Source organism: Etheostoma cragini, chromosome 9, assembly GCF_013103735.1.
Source record: "Etheostoma cragini isolate CJK2018 chromosome 9, CSU_Ecrag_1.0, whole genome shotgun sequence".
NCBI lineage: Eukaryota > Metazoa > Chordata > Actinopteri > Perciformes > Percidae > Etheostoma > Etheostoma cragini.
The window spans coordinates 15,625,979-15,643,288 of record NC_048415.1 but is presented as its reverse complement, the minus strand read 5'-3'; the positions used below and the strand labels follow the sequence as shown (position 1 = coordinate 15,643,288).

At 38.3% G+C, this 17,310-nt stretch overlaps 1 protein-coding gene and 1 long non-coding RNA gene across 9 annotated transcripts in view; one reads left to right on the top strand and one right to left on the bottom strand.

Moving 5' to 3' along the window:
• Positions 1 to 16,816, bottom strand: part of spata6 (spermatogenesis associated 6) — a 20,009-nt gene extending 3,193 nt beyond the window's left edge. Inside the window, exons 1-10 of one of the 8 annotated variants that reach the window (XM_034882067.1) lie at positions 16,599 to 16,816; positions 15,194 to 15,347; positions 14,173 to 14,221; positions 14,003 to 14,044; positions 13,739 to 13,863; positions 8,840 to 8,920; positions 5,379 to 5,786; positions 4,136 to 4,238; positions 3,678 to 3,715; positions 3,266 to 3,444 (exon numbers count right to left, since the gene is read on the bottom strand). In XM_034882067.1, the coding sequence (XP_034737958.1) occupies positions 3,266 to 3,444; positions 3,678 to 3,715; positions 4,136 to 4,238; positions 5,379 to 5,786; positions 8,840 to 8,920; positions 13,739 to 13,863; positions 14,003 to 14,044; positions 14,173 to 14,221; positions 15,194 to 15,271 (1,103 nt within the window). In that variant the 5' untranslated portion in view covers positions 15,272 to 15,347; positions 16,599 to 16,816. Of the gene's footprint in view, positions 1 to 3,252; positions 3,459 to 3,677; positions 3,716 to 4,135; positions 4,239 to 5,378; positions 5,787 to 8,839; positions 8,921 to 13,738; positions 13,864 to 14,002; positions 14,045 to 14,172; positions 14,222 to 15,193; positions 15,348 to 16,598 lie in introns of those variants that run through there. The other 7 variants (XM_034882065.1, XM_034882062.1, XM_034882066.1 and 4 more) reach the window with 7 other exon arrangements.
• The window catches only part of LOC117950732, a 259,475-nt gene that overhangs the window by 42,048 nt on the left and 200,117 nt on the right, over positions 1 to 17,310 (top strand). The window lies entirely within an intron of this gene.

Sequence of the window (17,310 nt, the reverse complement as noted above, 5' to 3'; positions counted from 1 at the left end):
ATTTCCTAGTATGTCAAAAAAAGTCTATTGTATGTTGGAAAAAGTGATAAAAACTCACAGTATAGTATGTCAAAAAAAAGTGGAATTAAAGTCATAGTATAGTATTTTGAAAAAAAATGATCAAAAAGTCATAGCAGTATGTTGAAAAAAATGATTAAAAATTCATAGTATAGTATGTTGAAAAAAAATTAAAGTCATATTATAGTATGTTGAAAAATGTCATAGTACAGTACGTCAAAAAAAGTCAATAGTATAGTATGTTGAAAAAGTCATAGTATAGTATGTCGAAAAAAGGGATCAAAAAGTCACATTAGTATGTCGAAAAAATTGATCAAAAAGTCATAGCATAGTATGTTAAAACAATTAAAGTAATATAATAGTATGTTTAAAAATGTCATAGTATAGGACATCAAAGAAAGTCAATAGTATAGTATGTTGAAAAAGTCATAGTATAGTATGTTGAAAAAAGGGATCGAAAAGTCACATTAGTATGTTGAAAAAGTTGATCAAAAAGTCATAGCATAGTATGTTAAAACAATTAAAGTAATATAATAGTATGTTTAAAAATGTCATAGTATAGGACATCAAAAAAAGTCAATAGTATAGTATGTTGAAAAGTCAAAGTATAGTAAGTCAAAAAATGCCATAGTATAGTACGTCCAAAAAGTCAATAGAATAGTATGTAGAAAAAATGAAATTAAAAGTCATAGTCTGGTATGTCAAAAGTTTATAAAAAAAAGTAATAGTTTAGTATGTCAAAAAGAAGTCATACTAAGCATTTCAAAATAATTGATGAAAAAGCCATAGCACAGTATTTTGACAAATGTCCTAGTATGTTGAATAAAGTGATCAAAAAGTCACAGTAGCATGTCAAAAAAGTTGACAAAAAAGTGATGGAATAGTATGTTGAAAAAAATGATCAAAAAGTGATTGTACAGTATGTCAAAAAACTTAACTGGGTATCAAACCTGAGACTGAGTCTTCAGTTACTGCTTGTTGGCTGCAGTGTTAACCATTAGGCCAATGTGATACGAAAGTATTTAAGTTGAACCAATGATAGCATAGTACTGTATACATAAAAAAATATAGCCTTAAAAAAGTTACAGTACAGTACATTTTATAAAAAGGGAGGAAAAAAGTCATAGTACAGTATGAAAGACTCTTGGCTGGCTACAAGAAGCGTTTCCAAGCTGTGATACATGCCAAAGGGGCAGTACAAGATTTTAACTCTGCAGGGTGCCCAAACTTTTGCAGATGTCCTTTTTATGTTTTTTGTTATTTTGAAAGTGTAAATGATGGGGAAAAAAATCTAACTTTTTGTGACATATTATATGAATGTCTAATCTGTCATTTGACGCCTTTTGGAGATTTTTCCATCTTTTCTTGGCTTCTTTATGCACATTAATAAAATGTTTTACCTGGGGGGCCCAAACTTTTGAGCCCCTTTGTATATACTGTGTGTGTATATATACACAGTATGTATGTATGTTTATATATAAAAATGTGTGATCATCATTTCAGAAAAAAAGAAATTAAGTCACGATATAAAATAAAGAAAAGGAGTATATCCACATATTGGAAAAGCTGCAACCAGAGAATCTTTGCCAATTTTGCTTGTAAAATGACAAACGATTAACCGATTATCAAAATTGCTTTAAATCCTATAACTTCCAAACAATGACGGTCTTTTTAAAAAGGTTTTAACAGATATTCCTGTTGTCCACTAGTCTGTGCTATAACACAACACAAGATGTGAGAGTTGGGAGTTGATGCACAGATGAAACTACCAGTATACTGACTCACACACTTAAGGTGTACTGTGTTCAACAATACACTTTAAGAACACTTTGAAAGAAATGTAAGGGATCCACCATTTTAACTTACAATTTTCATCTATATTTAACCTTTTGTTCAAAAACAAAACAAAAATTTCCCAATCGACACAACCCACGGTGCGTTTTAACTGGAGGCATAAATGTGCTTCCTCAAAACAATATAAATGTGTCTGTAAGTTAGCCACAGACAGTTATGAAAACATGCACTGACAGAAGAAAGTGAACAGTAGTAGATTTCAGTATTGCCTCTCATCCCCGTCTATTTGTTGGGAGTGGAGGGTTGATGACTGACTGACTGGTGTCTTGGCCAGTCTTGCAGTGTGGGAATGGAAGCGTTCATCTGTAATCAGATAAACTTGCTATGTGCCTCAAAAAGTCATCAAGGATAAATCATCCAGAGACATGAATAGACTGAGACTTCGGGGCTTAGGGAGCAAACGTTGCCACTGGCATCTGTCATTTTCTTTATAGATCAAAGATTTGTGGTAAGACGTGCCCTCTCCCTGTCGGTGGGAATCTACAAAGGCCCACTCTAATCTCCCACCCTGCAACTCCTGTCGCGTTTTCAATTGAGAGAAAAGTATCATTCATTTCCTACAATTTACTTTGCAGTTTAAGATTGTCTATTGATTTTAATGTTTACTTATGGACTGAGCAGAAGGGAAGGAGAGCAGAAACAATGAACCAAACAGAACATCAGTGGCGTCGGTGTGTTCAACTTGCAGCTGCTGTGATCGATGACAAGGTCTCTCTGAATGTATTAATGCGTGCATTGGGTCAAATGCATCAAACTCAAACTGAAACACAAATCAATACAATTTTCCTCTTTTGTTTTCCCTTCTCTCTGCCTCCTCTCTTAGTAATAAACAAACATGACAAGACATCAGCTTCTGTAATTTAAGAGGTGGAGGGGAAATCAGCCTGCCTGTCGAGTGTGATCAAAATTAAAGATTGGATGTGTATAAGCTTGCACACATACAAGCACACCGCAGCGTATGACTACCATCTCATGGGATTGCCATATATATTTGTCGTATACTGTGACTGGAAACTCATACAGGTGCCTCTTTTGTTTTAAAAAATGACAACACCAATGATTTAAACAGAAAGATCAGGATAATTTCAGGGCAAACACCACAAAAAGAGGATTATGTTTTATCCTGCTTTGGTATGAGTGTGAACAACATCAGCTGGTTTCTGGCCAGAACACTGTTGCTAACCTGTTTGAGAACCTAGTCAATAAAGTAAATGTTAAGTTCTCCCATGAAAACATTAAGAAGTTAAGACTACATTTTATGGTTGTTACATTATAAATCATGTTGCTGACCTGCTTTTTGGCCGTTGTGTATTAAGTGGTTATGATTCAACATATCTATTCCTTTTCTTAACATTCAGGTAAGGGGAAGGGTTACATTACCTAGAGAGCTTACCTTTCTCTGAGGGAATGGCTGAGATTCAGAGGACTTCTGGCGTTTGACACGGCCAGGGTGGACTGAGCTACGGCAGCACCACTCACAGAGCTTTTGATCTGGGCTTCAAGTCTGGACTGTGTCTCTGGAGACGACTGGACCCTCACAGAACCCGACTTCACCTGGAAGAGGTCACAGTTCTGGGCTGGTATAGCTTTATAGCAACAGGAACACTTAATGTTACAAATATGTTATTACTTTGACAACTTAGGGGGAAAAAAACATTTTAGGATACCACTAAAACTGGGCCGACTTTTCCAAAAGTCTAAAAAAGTTGTGTGAAGATATCACTTGGTTAGCCTAGCTTCGAGTTTGTGTACTTACAATATCATTGTGTAATTTGCTGGTTTGAAATGTTATAGTTTTGACTTACTGTGGCTGTTCTTGGTCTGTAACTCCCCAGGAAGGAATCTACAATGACAAAGACAAGTTAAAGAAAACTCTGCTTTTTTTAGATGCATAACATCTAAAGTGTTTTATTTAACAATATATACCTTAATCATAAATTTTGAAAGGTGTAAGTGAAAGTTATAGAGGCAGCAGTATATGGAGCAATGTGGTTTTGTGTATACGTGTGAAGCTTTGCACCATTAACACACTGACAAAATAAGAATAATCTATAAAACTATTACATAAGTCACTGTTGATATCCTCAAACCAAAATATAAATGTAACCTGAAGATGTAAACAAAGAGGCAAACAAAGACACATTTTCACAAGACAACACAACCAATCTTAACATATTAGACCAATTGCAAAGTTATTCCTGTGGCAAGTATAGCATGGCCTTAGTGTAACAGTACACGTATTCATGTGAGCATGAAGACCTACCTGTGTGATCAGCTGTGAAGCAGACTGAGTGTTGATGCCTGCTATTATTCAGTGGAGAGGGGGAAGGAGTTCCAATCACAGAGACACTACTGCAACAAGGGACCTTAGATAAAACACAACAGAAAAACAATCTGCTGTCAAACGAATCATGAACTGAACGTTGTAGTTTGAATTCTGTCTACGTCATAAAACACATGCAAAGCAAGGTTGTTTTGGCATTATTTTCTTTAATTTGAAGCAGTATATAAAAAGGAAAAGCTGCCAAAAAACACTGTTACGCCATTTGTTTGTCATCTCACACTCAAACAATTTTATTAAAAAGCTCACAATAAGGCATAGAGAAGAACAAAGACAAGTTTTCTACAAAATAAACACCTTTCTCAAAAAATATAATGTAGTTTGGGAATGTCCTTCCCACTACACAAACAAACAAGGGACTCTGATAATGCATTCACCATGGGGCAGAGCTACTTCATTAGCTATCCATTTGTTAATTGCAGCTTGACTCTCAATTACTAGGGTTAATTGTCAACAGAAGATTCCCCCAGGAAAACCAGAGTGGGAAAAACACAATCCCCTCTTTCATAAAACGCCTGTTGTTTTCTAGTAAATTCCATTCATCTGTGTGACAAAAAACAACTTTACCTAATGATTTCTTTTAATAACAGCATGTTAGTGGATTTTGATATTCATACCTCAGGATTAGATTTGATGTAAATGAAGGAGCAGGAATACAGAGGGGAGCATTGGGAGGAAAGCTGTGTTGTTCTTGTCCATCAACTGTACATTCCCCACAGCTGTGTGATCAGAAAATCGCTCCCTTTTATATGCAAACATCTAATAGCAGTGATACAGCCATAATTAAAGTGTTACCACATAACTGTGTAGCAGCCTAATCCAGGACACGTGCTATTAAAGCATACTCAAGGCACCCAATAAGGATAATAGGCCCTGTTAAATGTGCACACACACACAGTGAAACATTTTCATGACGTCAAAATCCATTAACGGCTCAGGCAAAAAGATTAACACTGCTCTCTTATTATGCCCTCCACTTAATCTGCCAACTAGATTATGTTACATTTTGGGAAGCTCCCACTGAGGTTTGAACTACATCAATTCAGGATCCCATTAATTTTAACACCTGTCCACTGAACACGTGTATTATTAGCATTAAACAAACCATTCTATCACTTTTTCTCAATTGCCTTCAGTTTGGAGGAACATATCTAATGTTACCAACCAAGAAAGGCGGCTGGCTCTCAGTCTCTTTCCTGAAGTGGTGAGGCCCCAGCTGGAGATGGCTAAGCCTCTGCGTGGCGTCCTCTGAAAGCTGGCACATCTTGCGATGGGTGTAAGGGGACAAGGCTCGTGTCCGTGAGGAAACTGTGGGTTGCTGGTAGCCAGAGTCTACAGAGACTCTAGGAGAAGCATGTTTTCTCCCTTTATTTTTATTCTGGGGACTTTGGCCGGATGGGGATGAAGAAGAGGAGCGTCTGGATGTTGAGGTCGGCCTTTCTGACCCACATTTCCAAGAGACACAGTTCGCATTATCTATTTTGTAAAAACTATAGCTGGATTGTAAATACTTTTTTGTAGAACTCTGCCTGGATGGGGTTAAAGATGGCCTCACTGGAGAAAGACAGCAAGTCTGGGGGTGCAGTGACAGAATATAAGAGTGAGAAGAGAGAGAGAAAGAGAGAGAATTTATACATTGTTCAAACATGTCAAACTAGCCTAACAGGTCTCTAATGTGTGGTGGCATATAACATTTGTCTCAGCAGTTTAGCTTTCTATGCAGACCACAATGTTGTTTCTCCACAAGCAGTAGCCATTTTAGCCATTAAGGCAGCTGCTCTCTCCCTGGACAAAACCATTGAACCATTAGCTAAATCATTTACATTAAGTGTTACAACAACAGCTCCCGCAGTTGGCACTGCCATGGAGACAACCTCTCCAGAATTACTTCAATAACTCTAATGGCCACTAACATCATTCTCCGATGCAATATCCCATATCCTGCGGGTAATGCCAACCGGGGATAAATAAGTTAAGATAAAATGTTAATTGCATTTGATGGCCATCTCCAGTCTAATATGATAAAGAGACATTACCTGGCTGTAAAACAATGATAATCTAAATGCTAATTAGGGAAATCACACAACATTAAAACTATTTTTAAGAGAAACAAAATGATGAATAAATCCTTATCGAGGTTGCCATTTGAGATTGGTTTAATTTAATCAAATTAGGCAAACTCTCCCACCCCCACATCTACCACCATCTCTGACTTCTTTCAGTTCTTCTGTCTAGATGAAAAGGCTCACCAGAGTGATTACAACTAATCCTCAGGGGGGACGTGAATGGCTGTACCAAACTTCATGGAAATCAAGCTAATAGGTGTTTACATTTCACACAGAAAACCAAAATGTCAACCTCGTGTTGCACTTGAGGGAAAGACAGAGGATCATCAAAGTTGTTAAGAACCATTGTCTGGGCACAATGAACAATCCAATTATGTTGACACATTTCACTGGAAAAGTGAGAAAAGTCATTAGGATGAATCCTCTGGGAACCCTGGATGTCTGTACAGAATTTCATGGCAATCCATCTGACTATTGTAGAGATACAGACTGACACACAGACAGACTGACCAAATTTGCCACACATGGCTGCTAGCATGGCTTAAAGGGACTTTCGAATTAAAAATGTTCTTTAAATGAGAATGATAGCAATTAACAGAAGAGCACCAGAAAATCTGCAAAGAAAGGGTAAGACTTTGCTGAAAACCGAGTGTGTATTTATCACCACAGTTTCAGAGGTTTTGTGGAAGATGCTATCACTCTAAATCTCTATTAAAACAGGATAAGGTTTGTCAGCTGGGTGGGCAGGCAGTCAGGGAAATGCCTATGCTGAGGAGCCATTAGGAGAGAGAAAATGGAGAAATTCTACTGTCTGACAGCCACAGCGTTGCTCTGATCCAGACATCCCCCTGAGGGGCCAGGAGAACACTGACAATCTGCTTTGCTTTCAATGACATCCCATTTAAACAAATAGCTTATCTTAGGTTCCTGCACCTGGGAAATGCATGGTAGTGTTTTGGCACAGAATGCCAACCGCTGTGTGATGCATCATATGTTTTAAACAGGACTGTTTGTGTAAGATTATCATTCTTATTGTTTTTTTTTTAAGTAACACTCTTTTTAAGTCTAGATTAGGAGCATTATTCAACTCTACTAGCATCCATCTGCTGAGATAACCTCTGCACACAAATCACAAGTCACACAAGACCATGAAGGCGTAAATTCAATTCAACCAGGGCTGAAACTAAGGATTATTATCGTTCATCAAGAGGAGGATTACAGGAATGTCTGTAGTATGTAGCATTTTATGAAGCAAAACATATAAGGTTGCTACAGCAAAACACAATATCCAATCTCAGTGGTTTCTGTGACATGAGAAATACGTTCAAAAGTACTAATGTTGTAAAATTTAAAGAAAATACACAAAGCTAGGCTATCTACAGTAAAGGATCGTAGCCCCATCAAGTGGAAAAGTCCCAACACGCTACTGACCCACCTGTGTGTGAAAAAAAATACACAATCTCTTTGCAGTGCCATCTACCGTTTTGATTAGTTGTCAGTGTTTCTATTGTTCATCAAATTGGTCTGAAAGTGATCCCGACAATATAATTTGCCATGTTTCGTTTTGGTTGTGGTGTAAACTCCACCATCCACGTGAGGTACAGAGATGTTTTAAAATTAATATTTATAGTTCTCATTAAGGCTCTCTTTAAGGCTTGAAAAATTTAAAACAATTATTCATTTGTCAAAATAGTTATAATAGAAGTTTTTTTTTATTGACCGACTAATTATACAAAAAACCTCTATACAAAAGACTGCTACAGTGGATGAGTCATTAAACAGTTTAATGACATGCTTTAATTAAAATAAAATAAAAAAGAGCACAGTTACCCTTTAAAATCCACAAGGACACTGTGGCAGAGAATACAGGTGATCCTCATCTTGGATAGTTCATGTAAAAACTGACTGAATATCTGACTGGTTCTGTGACAAACATTGTGTAAATTCCCAGCTAGTCAGAGATGTCAGAAAAGCCTGGCTATCAGTATCACAGATCTGCCTCCCTGTAATTACATTCACAAGGAGAGAAGAGATACCCTTGAAACACTGCCAGTATGGATAGATGGATGCAGTAGCCATGGCAACAATAGGAGGTGGGTATGTATGGTGGAAACAGACAAATCTGATGGCAAGCGATAATACTCATTAGAGCCCTCTAGATATGAATCTTCACTGCTCTAGCTTTGCTAAACACTTGTAAACAGCAATGCTGCATATGAAGCTGTGTGCTTGGTCAACTTTGAGACATTTTGAACTGTTATGCAGGCCGATTAACATCACGTTTACTTGATTTATGAGAGGCACTTTTATGGATTTTAATGGTTTACATTTTGACTAAGCAGGTCAGAAAGGCCATGAACAAAAGCCAAAATGTTTTTTTTATAAAAGACAGTGGTCTTCTAAAATGTTTTACAAATCAAAAACAGACAAAAGGCAGATAAACCAACAGCAAACAAAGGTACATATTTGAAATACTGTCCAGTTTGTGAGGCTAGTTTGTGTTTGTGTGTCTCTGTGGGTATGTACAGATCTATGAGATGTAATAAAAGGACACACTTACAGATGAGGCAGATGAACAGTCTCTTCCACCACTCTCTTCTATGACTGATGTCATGGCAAACTCCACTTTGGGGGATATTCCCTAGAGAGAGGGGTACAATAGGAACAAACACAAAACCTTTAACATGGAGATGAAGACAAACCGATAGATAGACAGATAAAAGCACTGCTTGAAACACCAATGTTCTTCCTAAAAGGGAGTTTTTCCTTGCCACTGTCGCACTGTAGCTTGCTCTGGAGGGAACTACTATAACTGTTGGGTTCTTGTGAATTATAGAGTGTGGTCTAGACCTACTCTATCTGTAAAGTGTCTCGAGATAACTCTTGTTATGAATTGATACTATAAATAAAATTGAATTCAATTCAATTCAATTTGCAATCACAAATCTTCAATTATGCCTGGCTTGAGAAAAACAAACTGCAGAAAGGAGAAAGCTCCAGTGATGTTTAAATAATAAAGGCATTTGGATAGAGACATCTAGATTGCTATATGTGCCGCAAACACAAACACATAAAAGCAACGGTGAGGGGAATGGTGTTTAAAGACATTTAAATATATGCCAGTTGGCAGAGATGGAAAATAACGGCATTATAAATAACAGCGTTATTTCCTGCGTTACTTTTTTCAGTAACAAGTAATCTAATTAATTACTCTTCCCATCTTAATAAGGCCATTACCGCCAAAAAATGCAGCGCGTTACTGTAATTGAAACTTTTTTTTTTTTTTCATCAGACCAACAAGGCCTCTGTAACGAGAGGAAAATACTTTTTTAAATGTTCTTCCTTGGTTAGTGGGCAGTGCACGAGACAAGTGCTTAAATGCTGACAGTTGGCAGAGATTGAGTAAGATTTTGTGGTAAGCCAATCAGAGGTAGAGTTGGGCGGGTGTTCGAAAGCACGCACAGTTGGACACACAACGAACAACACAAGCAAGTCAGTCAACGAGAGACAGGAATGGCAAGCCCAAATGAGGGGCAATAAATATCAAAAGTTACAAAGCATCTACAGTGAGGAAAATAAGTATTTAAATACCCTGCTTTTTAGCAAGTAGGCTACTCCCACTTAGAAATCATGGAGGGGTCTGAAATTGTCATCGTAGGTGCATGTCCACTGTGAGAGACATAATCTAAAAAAAAAATCCAGAAATCACAATGTATGATTTTTTAAACTGTTTATTTGTATGATACAGCTGCAAATAAGTATTTGAACACCTGTCTATCAGCTACAATTCTGACCCTCAAAGACCTGTTAGTCTGCCTTCAAAATGTCCTCCTGCACTCCATTTATTATCCTAAATTACATAAGCACTTGTTTGAGGTCGGTAGCTGCATAAAGACACCTTTCCACCCCAACAATCAGTAAGAATCCAACTACTAAAATGGCCGAGACCGAAGAGCTGTCCAAAGACACTAGAGACAAAATTGTACACCTCCACAAGGCTGGAAAGGGCTACGGGGGAATTGCCAAGCAGCTCGGTGAAAAAAGGTCAACTGTTGGAGCAATCATTAGAAAATGGAAGAAGCTAAACATGACCGTCGATCTCCCTCGGACTGGGGCTCCATGCAGGATCTCACCTCATGGGGTCTCAATGATCCTAAGAAAGGTGAGAAATCAGCCCAGAACTACACGGGAGGAGCTGGTCAATGACCTGAAAAGAGCTGAGACCACCGTTTCCAAGGTTACTGTAATACAATAAGACGTCAGGGTTTGAAATCATGCATGGCAAAGAAGGTTACCCTGCTTAAACCAGCACATGTCAAGGCCCGTTTTAAGTTTGCCAATGACCATTTGGATGATCCAGAGGAGTCATGGGAGAAAGTCATGTGGTCAGAAGAGACCAAAATAGAACTTTTGTTCATAATTCCACTAACCGTGTTGGGAGGAAGAAGAATGATGAGGACCATCCCAAGAACACCATCCCTACTGTGAAGCATGGGGGGGTAGTATCATGTTTTGGGGGTGTTTTTCTGCACATGGGTCAGGGCAATTGCACTGTATTAAGGAGAGGATGACCAGGTCCATGTATTGCGAGATTTTGGGGAATAACCTCCTTCCCTCAGTTAGAGCATTGAAGATGTTGTCAAGGCTGGGTATTCCAACATGACAATGACCTGAAGCACACAGCCAGGATAACCAAGGAGTGGCTCTAGAAGAAGCATATCAAGGTTCTGGCCTGGCCTAGCCAGTCTCCAGACCTAAACCCAATAGAGAATCTTTGGAGGGAGCTCAAACTCTGTGTTTCTCAGCAACAGCCCAGAAACCTAACTGATCTAGAGAAGATCTGTGTGGAGGAGTGGGCCAAAATCCCTTCTGCAGTGTGTCAAACCTGGTGAAAAACTACAGGAAACATTTGACCTCTGGAATTGCAAACAAAAGCTACTGCAGCAAATATTAACATTGATTTTCTCAGGTGTTCAAATACTTATTTGCAGCTGTATCATGCAAATAAATAGTTACAAAAATCCTACATTGTGATTTCTGGATTTTTAGATTACGTCTGTCCCAGTGAACATGCACCTACAATGACAATTTCAGACCACTCCATGATTTCCAAGTGGGAGAACTTGCCAAATAGTAGGGTGTTAAAATACTTAGTTTCCTCACTGTATTGTGTTATTTATATCGATCCACAATATAAACATATCTACATACATGGCATTTGATTGGAGGCTAGTCAAACTTTGTCCTACAGCAACATTAAAATATTTTAGATTTGTGTAAATTTTTTGTTAAAAATTTATTTTAATAAGTGTCAATTTCATTATATTATTCAGATTTATCATAAATAATTGAACATGCACATGTATTTTAAGTTCAGTTAAAGAGGGGTGGAGGTGGGGTCAATTGAGTAACGCAATAGTTACTTTCTGAAATAACTAGTTACTTTTACAATTTGTAACTGAGTAAACAATTTAGTTACTTTTTAGAAGCAACACTGCCAATAAGTCCCTAGGAGGACAAGTGGAGGCTAGAAAAGCAACCCTCAGCCACAGAGAGATAAAGGAATGAAAAGAGGAGGAGGTAAGAAAAGAGATCCAATTTCTAATGTATTAGTTTCTATGCATTGACTTCCTGTAAAATAAAGGATTGAATTTAAATTCCTTCTCCTGACTTACAAAGCTCTTAATCATCAGGCACCATCATATCTTAAGGAGCTTATAGTACTTTATTGTCCCACTAGAGCACTGCGCTTCCAGAATGCAGTTGCTTGTGGTTCCTAGAGTCTCTAAAAGAAATATGGGAGCCAGAGCCTTCAGCTATCATGCTCTTCTCCTGTGGAACCAGCTCCCAGTCTGGGTTCGGGAGGCGGACACCGTCACCACCACCAACCCTACCAACCCTTACAGAGGTGGCCCAGCTTTGCCTTGGACCAGCTCTTAGTTACGCCGTTATAGTTTTAGACTGCCGGGAGACTTCCTTCCTTTGACACAGTGAGCTCCTCTCTCATTCCTTCGGTGTGCATCCATGTCCAAGAAATGCTTGTTACTAACTTAGCTCTGGGAGCTTATTCCCTGGGGTCCTCATGTTTTTTCAGCCCGCAGTTTTCCTTGGATTAGGGTCATACTGTCATAGTCCCATTATCGTTTTTGTCTCTATAATTAGACTGTTCATCACACCTCGAAACGGCATCTCCAGACACCGCCTACCAAGAGCCTGGGTCTGCCGAGGCTTCTCCCTAAAAGAAAGGTTTTCTTACCACTCAAGGTTTCTCCCTAAAAGGGAGTTTTTCCTCGCCACTGTTGCACTAAATGCTTGCTCTTGGTGGAATTACTGGAATTGTTGGGTCTTTGTAAATTATAGAATGTGGTCGATACCCAATTATTTGGAAAGTGTCTTGAGATAACTCTTGTTGTAAATTTATCTTATGAATAAAACTGAATTGAATGAAATAAGTAAGGGAGAAAAGGATGATGTAAGAAGAGGAGGGAAAAGCAAAAATGACAGGATGGAGAGTAATTCACTGTGTAGCAAAGACAGTCTACCTTTCTGTCACGTGCACAGACAGAGATTAGAAGGAGGCTTGCTCAAAGGGACACATGTAATATTGGTGCCAATCAAGCCGTTTCACATGGTGAGCACAATATGGGGTCGCTGTGACATGTGAACAACTTTTAAATGCATCGACTGACATTCCTCCTTTAACTAATTCAGCAGTGTGCAGTAACTCAAATACCTTTGCAAGCATGAAATACAATACATGTGATACACCAGGGCCCATATTTATCAAACTGTTTTAAAGTACATTTTTGGTTTTAAGTGAACATAAAAGTAAATCTCCTTCACTATTACTCCTTCTTGAAAATTTATAAAACAAAAGTTAACAAAATTCTTACGACTTGAAAAGTGTCAATGCAGTACTAAAATGTCCTTACTATAAGATTTCTATACTATATGATTTTATATATATATACACACAGACACACACACACACACACACACACTAGATTGAAGTTAATTCCGCTTCATCTACTCAAAGGAGATCTAAAGGATTTCATACAAATAAAAATGTTCCTTAATTTTTTTTTATGATTTCATTTTTGCGGAATAACCTACCACTGAGTAAACTTTATATTATTTATAGAATGTATAATATGAAAGTATAGGGTTAAATCCATATCTCTAATTTGCTATTCTTCTATCCTATCCTTCTATGCTATCCTTTTCTGAGCATATATGTGATCAGTGATGCAATCACTTGACAGCTACTCAAAGGTTACTTTGACTCTTCAGTGTAAGCTGGAGTATTTCCCTTGATAAATGGGTCTTATTGCTCACACCTAGCCAATAACCTTTTTACTTCCATTTTGACTCTTAGTTCTTAGAAGTTTGATGAATATGGCCACAGATGTTGAAAGAGAAATCAAAAATAAATAAAAGGAATAGATAGAATGCGGCCTACAGGAAAGGAGGAGGACCTCTTCATCAGTACTTCTCTCTCTGCCGCTCCTTTTCTGGAGCTCAGTCTGGGACCAGGATACAGAAAGTCTCTGCTGCTCTCCTCCATACTCGCTAGGACCTCACCCTCTAAAAATCATACACAAACAGACAGTAAACAGGACCACACACATAAACGCAATCCAAATTAGAAATCCTGTTTTTGCAGAGTAATGACTAGATACAGTGGGGACTTATAATGCCCATATGGCATCATCAGAAAGCATACCTGGAGGCACCAACTGAATCAGCTCAAAAGATGTTGTGTCAGCTAAAAAGAAGGAAAGCACAAATAGACAGTGAGCTAATGATCAGTATCACAGCTAATAGCCTATAAGCTTGCATAGCAGAGAATTCAGAGCTAGGAGATGTGGAAGCAAATCCCAGATGGCCATTTACCTTCCAGGAGGTCAGCTACATCGGCAGGGTCAACAACGCTGGGAAAAGTCTGGTAAAACAGAGTACAGACGAAGCAAATCAATACTTATAACAAGATGAGGCAGACAGACCGGTAGCTAAACCTGCCATTATCCCAAGAGAAAATATGGCCTCTTTTATCAGGAGTTGGAGGGCTGTGAGTTTGAATCCTTAGACTTGTTAAAAAATTAGTCAGTGAAAGCCTACAGTGTGGCAAGGTGGTTATAGTACACTTCTGCCTCACAGCAAATTGGCACTGCGGAGTTTGATCACTGGTCTGGGCAGGGCCTGTCTGTGTGGAGTTTTCATGGGTTGCCTCCGGGTGTTTTGGTTTCCTCTCACTTACCATGCATGCTAGGTAACTAAGACAACAGTTACAAATTTGCTGACTGGCTTACACTGGCACATTTACAGAAATATTGATTAATGTGCATTGTCCAGATAAAATAAATAAATTGTAATCTTACGCAAGAAGAGAAGTCATAAACACAAGGATTTGGGTGACAGTAGCTCAGTCCGTAGGGAGTTGAGTTGAGAACCGTAGGGTCGCCTGTTCAAATCCCAGTACGACCAAAGTACAGAGTGTGGATTGGTAGCTGGAGAGACGCCAGTTCATCTCCTGGGCGCTGCCAGGTGCTTTTGAGCAAGGCACCCCACCCCCAACCGCTCAGGATGCTGGTCCAGCACTGGCAGCCCACTCACTCTGATATCTCTCTATTTGTGCATGAATAGGTCCTGAGCATATGTGTGTGTATTTTAGGCCTATGTGTAGTGATTTCTAACAAAAAGTGTACATTTTAATTACCCCACTGGGGATCAATAAATTAGTAAATTATTCAAATAGAAACAAATTAAGAGACAACAACTGCTAGGATGTAGATTTCTTGACCCGAGCTCCATTGTAAATAAAAAGTACAATGGATAGGTATTTGTAGGAGCCAACACAAAGTCTGGGGCAAATCTTGTGCCTAAGTAATAAAGGGGACACATTTATAATTCTCACCTTCACAAATACCATTTTGTGGTGGAAGAGTAAAGGGAATGCAGGTGGCAAACAAGGAGTCTTCCTGTGCTGGCCCATGATACACACACTGAGGTAGATATCGTTGTTTCTTGTCAGGAGCACTCCTGGACATGTGACCTGCACACAGACAGGTCTGGCTTCAGTTGTTTTTGAATGTATCCTTTATTGGCATATTTATTTGTTTTATGGCAAAAAAAGAGCCTTTTCTTGCACACAATATAAATACATTTAAAAATAACTTTTTCAGAAATAATTTAGCCCATCCAAAGTTATGAATCTGGTATCTTTGTATACACAATGACAGCAACATATACTAGAGCAACCTTAAAGTTTAAAATTGTAGTAGGTATTTTTCCTGCCAACATTACCACTTACCTTTTTTTGTAACCTGCAAAACTAATTAAGTTGAATTGCTTTTTAATATACTAAGTGGAAATGAGTTATGAACAAATCAGCTTCCAAACAGTCTATGCATCCACAGGTGCTGCACATTAAATGAAACCTAACGATTTTACGACCTCAGGCTCAATATTTATATGTAGGGGGGACTCCCTTTTAGTTAATGACTGGAGTAAGAAACCAAAAAGAAATTGGCTACAGAAAATATCGGATGTGTCTTTTCGAATTGCAGAAATTAAAATACTAGCGTAATAACAATTACAAATACCATTTAAAAAGGCCCTGAATACCCACACGTGTTTTGAGTTAATCTGGTTGATTGGACCTCTCAGGACTGTGTGGTCGTGTAGACACCATTTTTACAGTATGGTATAGACTGATTGATTTACACCTTCCCGAGTCTCCTGTTGGCTTTGTTGCACCAGTTAGGGCAGGACAAGTGGAAGCTTTAGAGTTATCCTCAGGAGTATAATCATCTACAACAACTGAAATCATCTGTGTGGGTGTTCAGAGGCTTTAAATATATGTTTACTTATCTGTCCTTATGTCAGCCGAATAGAAAACAATTTCTTTTTTGGGTAACGTTAAATCTTTAATAGTGATTATTTATCTAGCTAGTGGCCAAGATTTTACTCTAAACAGGCTAGCTACGTTACATTATCTCTAACGGTCTGTACAGATTAAAATGGATCAAAGTGGTTTAAAACGAGAGTGTTAAAAGCATGCTATAAAATATTTATCTTTAGAAGGATTTAGGAAAAGGCATTTCTGTTGAGCTATGTAAGTTAGTTAGCTAATTATTTCTACGACATTCAAACACATTTAACGTTACATGTTAAATTCATAGACAGTTGGTTACCAATAGCTAGCTAGATGGGGAAGCTTGATAAGGACAGGGAAGAGGATGTACCGTTAAGCTCGCTAACGTTAGCTAGTTTACGTTACCTAAGATAACGTTACAGGAGCAGCATCAGGAGGCACTTACTTTCTGAATGTCCAAATATACGGTACATTTCAGAGACTTGTCATGCACCTTAGAAGAGGAAAGCTTCTTCTTCTTTGAAGCCATTCATCCAACTTTTCATAGTTCGTTGTCATAGCTGCCAAACAGCAACAGTCACACAGGGCGGATGTACAGTCACGTGACCAAGAAGTGACAAATCAAAAGATTTTAACGCACGCGCGCGCACACACACACACACACACACAAATCTGCATTTACATTTATACAAGAACGATGTGGCATTATAGAATGATGTTACATTATATTATACAAAAGTTTTGTAAAGAATTTCAATATTATTTCCACGGCTTAAGAAAGTTCAATCAACATTTGTGAACTTGAGTCTGGACATGTACAAAAGTTTGGATCTCTGCTGTTTGTCCATATCCGTCTCTTTCTGAGTTTTTGGGAATCAGTGTTTGACACTCTGTCTAAATTCACTTCTGACTCTATAGAGCCTTTTCCACTCGCAGCTTTGTTTGGTGTCGTGCTGGCCATGTCACCTCTGCCCCAATACTTTTCAGATATCGTGGCTTTTTTGACTCCTTCTTGCTGGACTTTTAAGGCTCTGACACTATTTGGCCGCACTTTGTAAAATACATAGAAAGTATCAAACTCAGTCCTTCACCTTTCATCTGAATAATTGTAGGGCCATAAATCCATTTCCATTTTCTCTTCTCAACCTCAAAATATT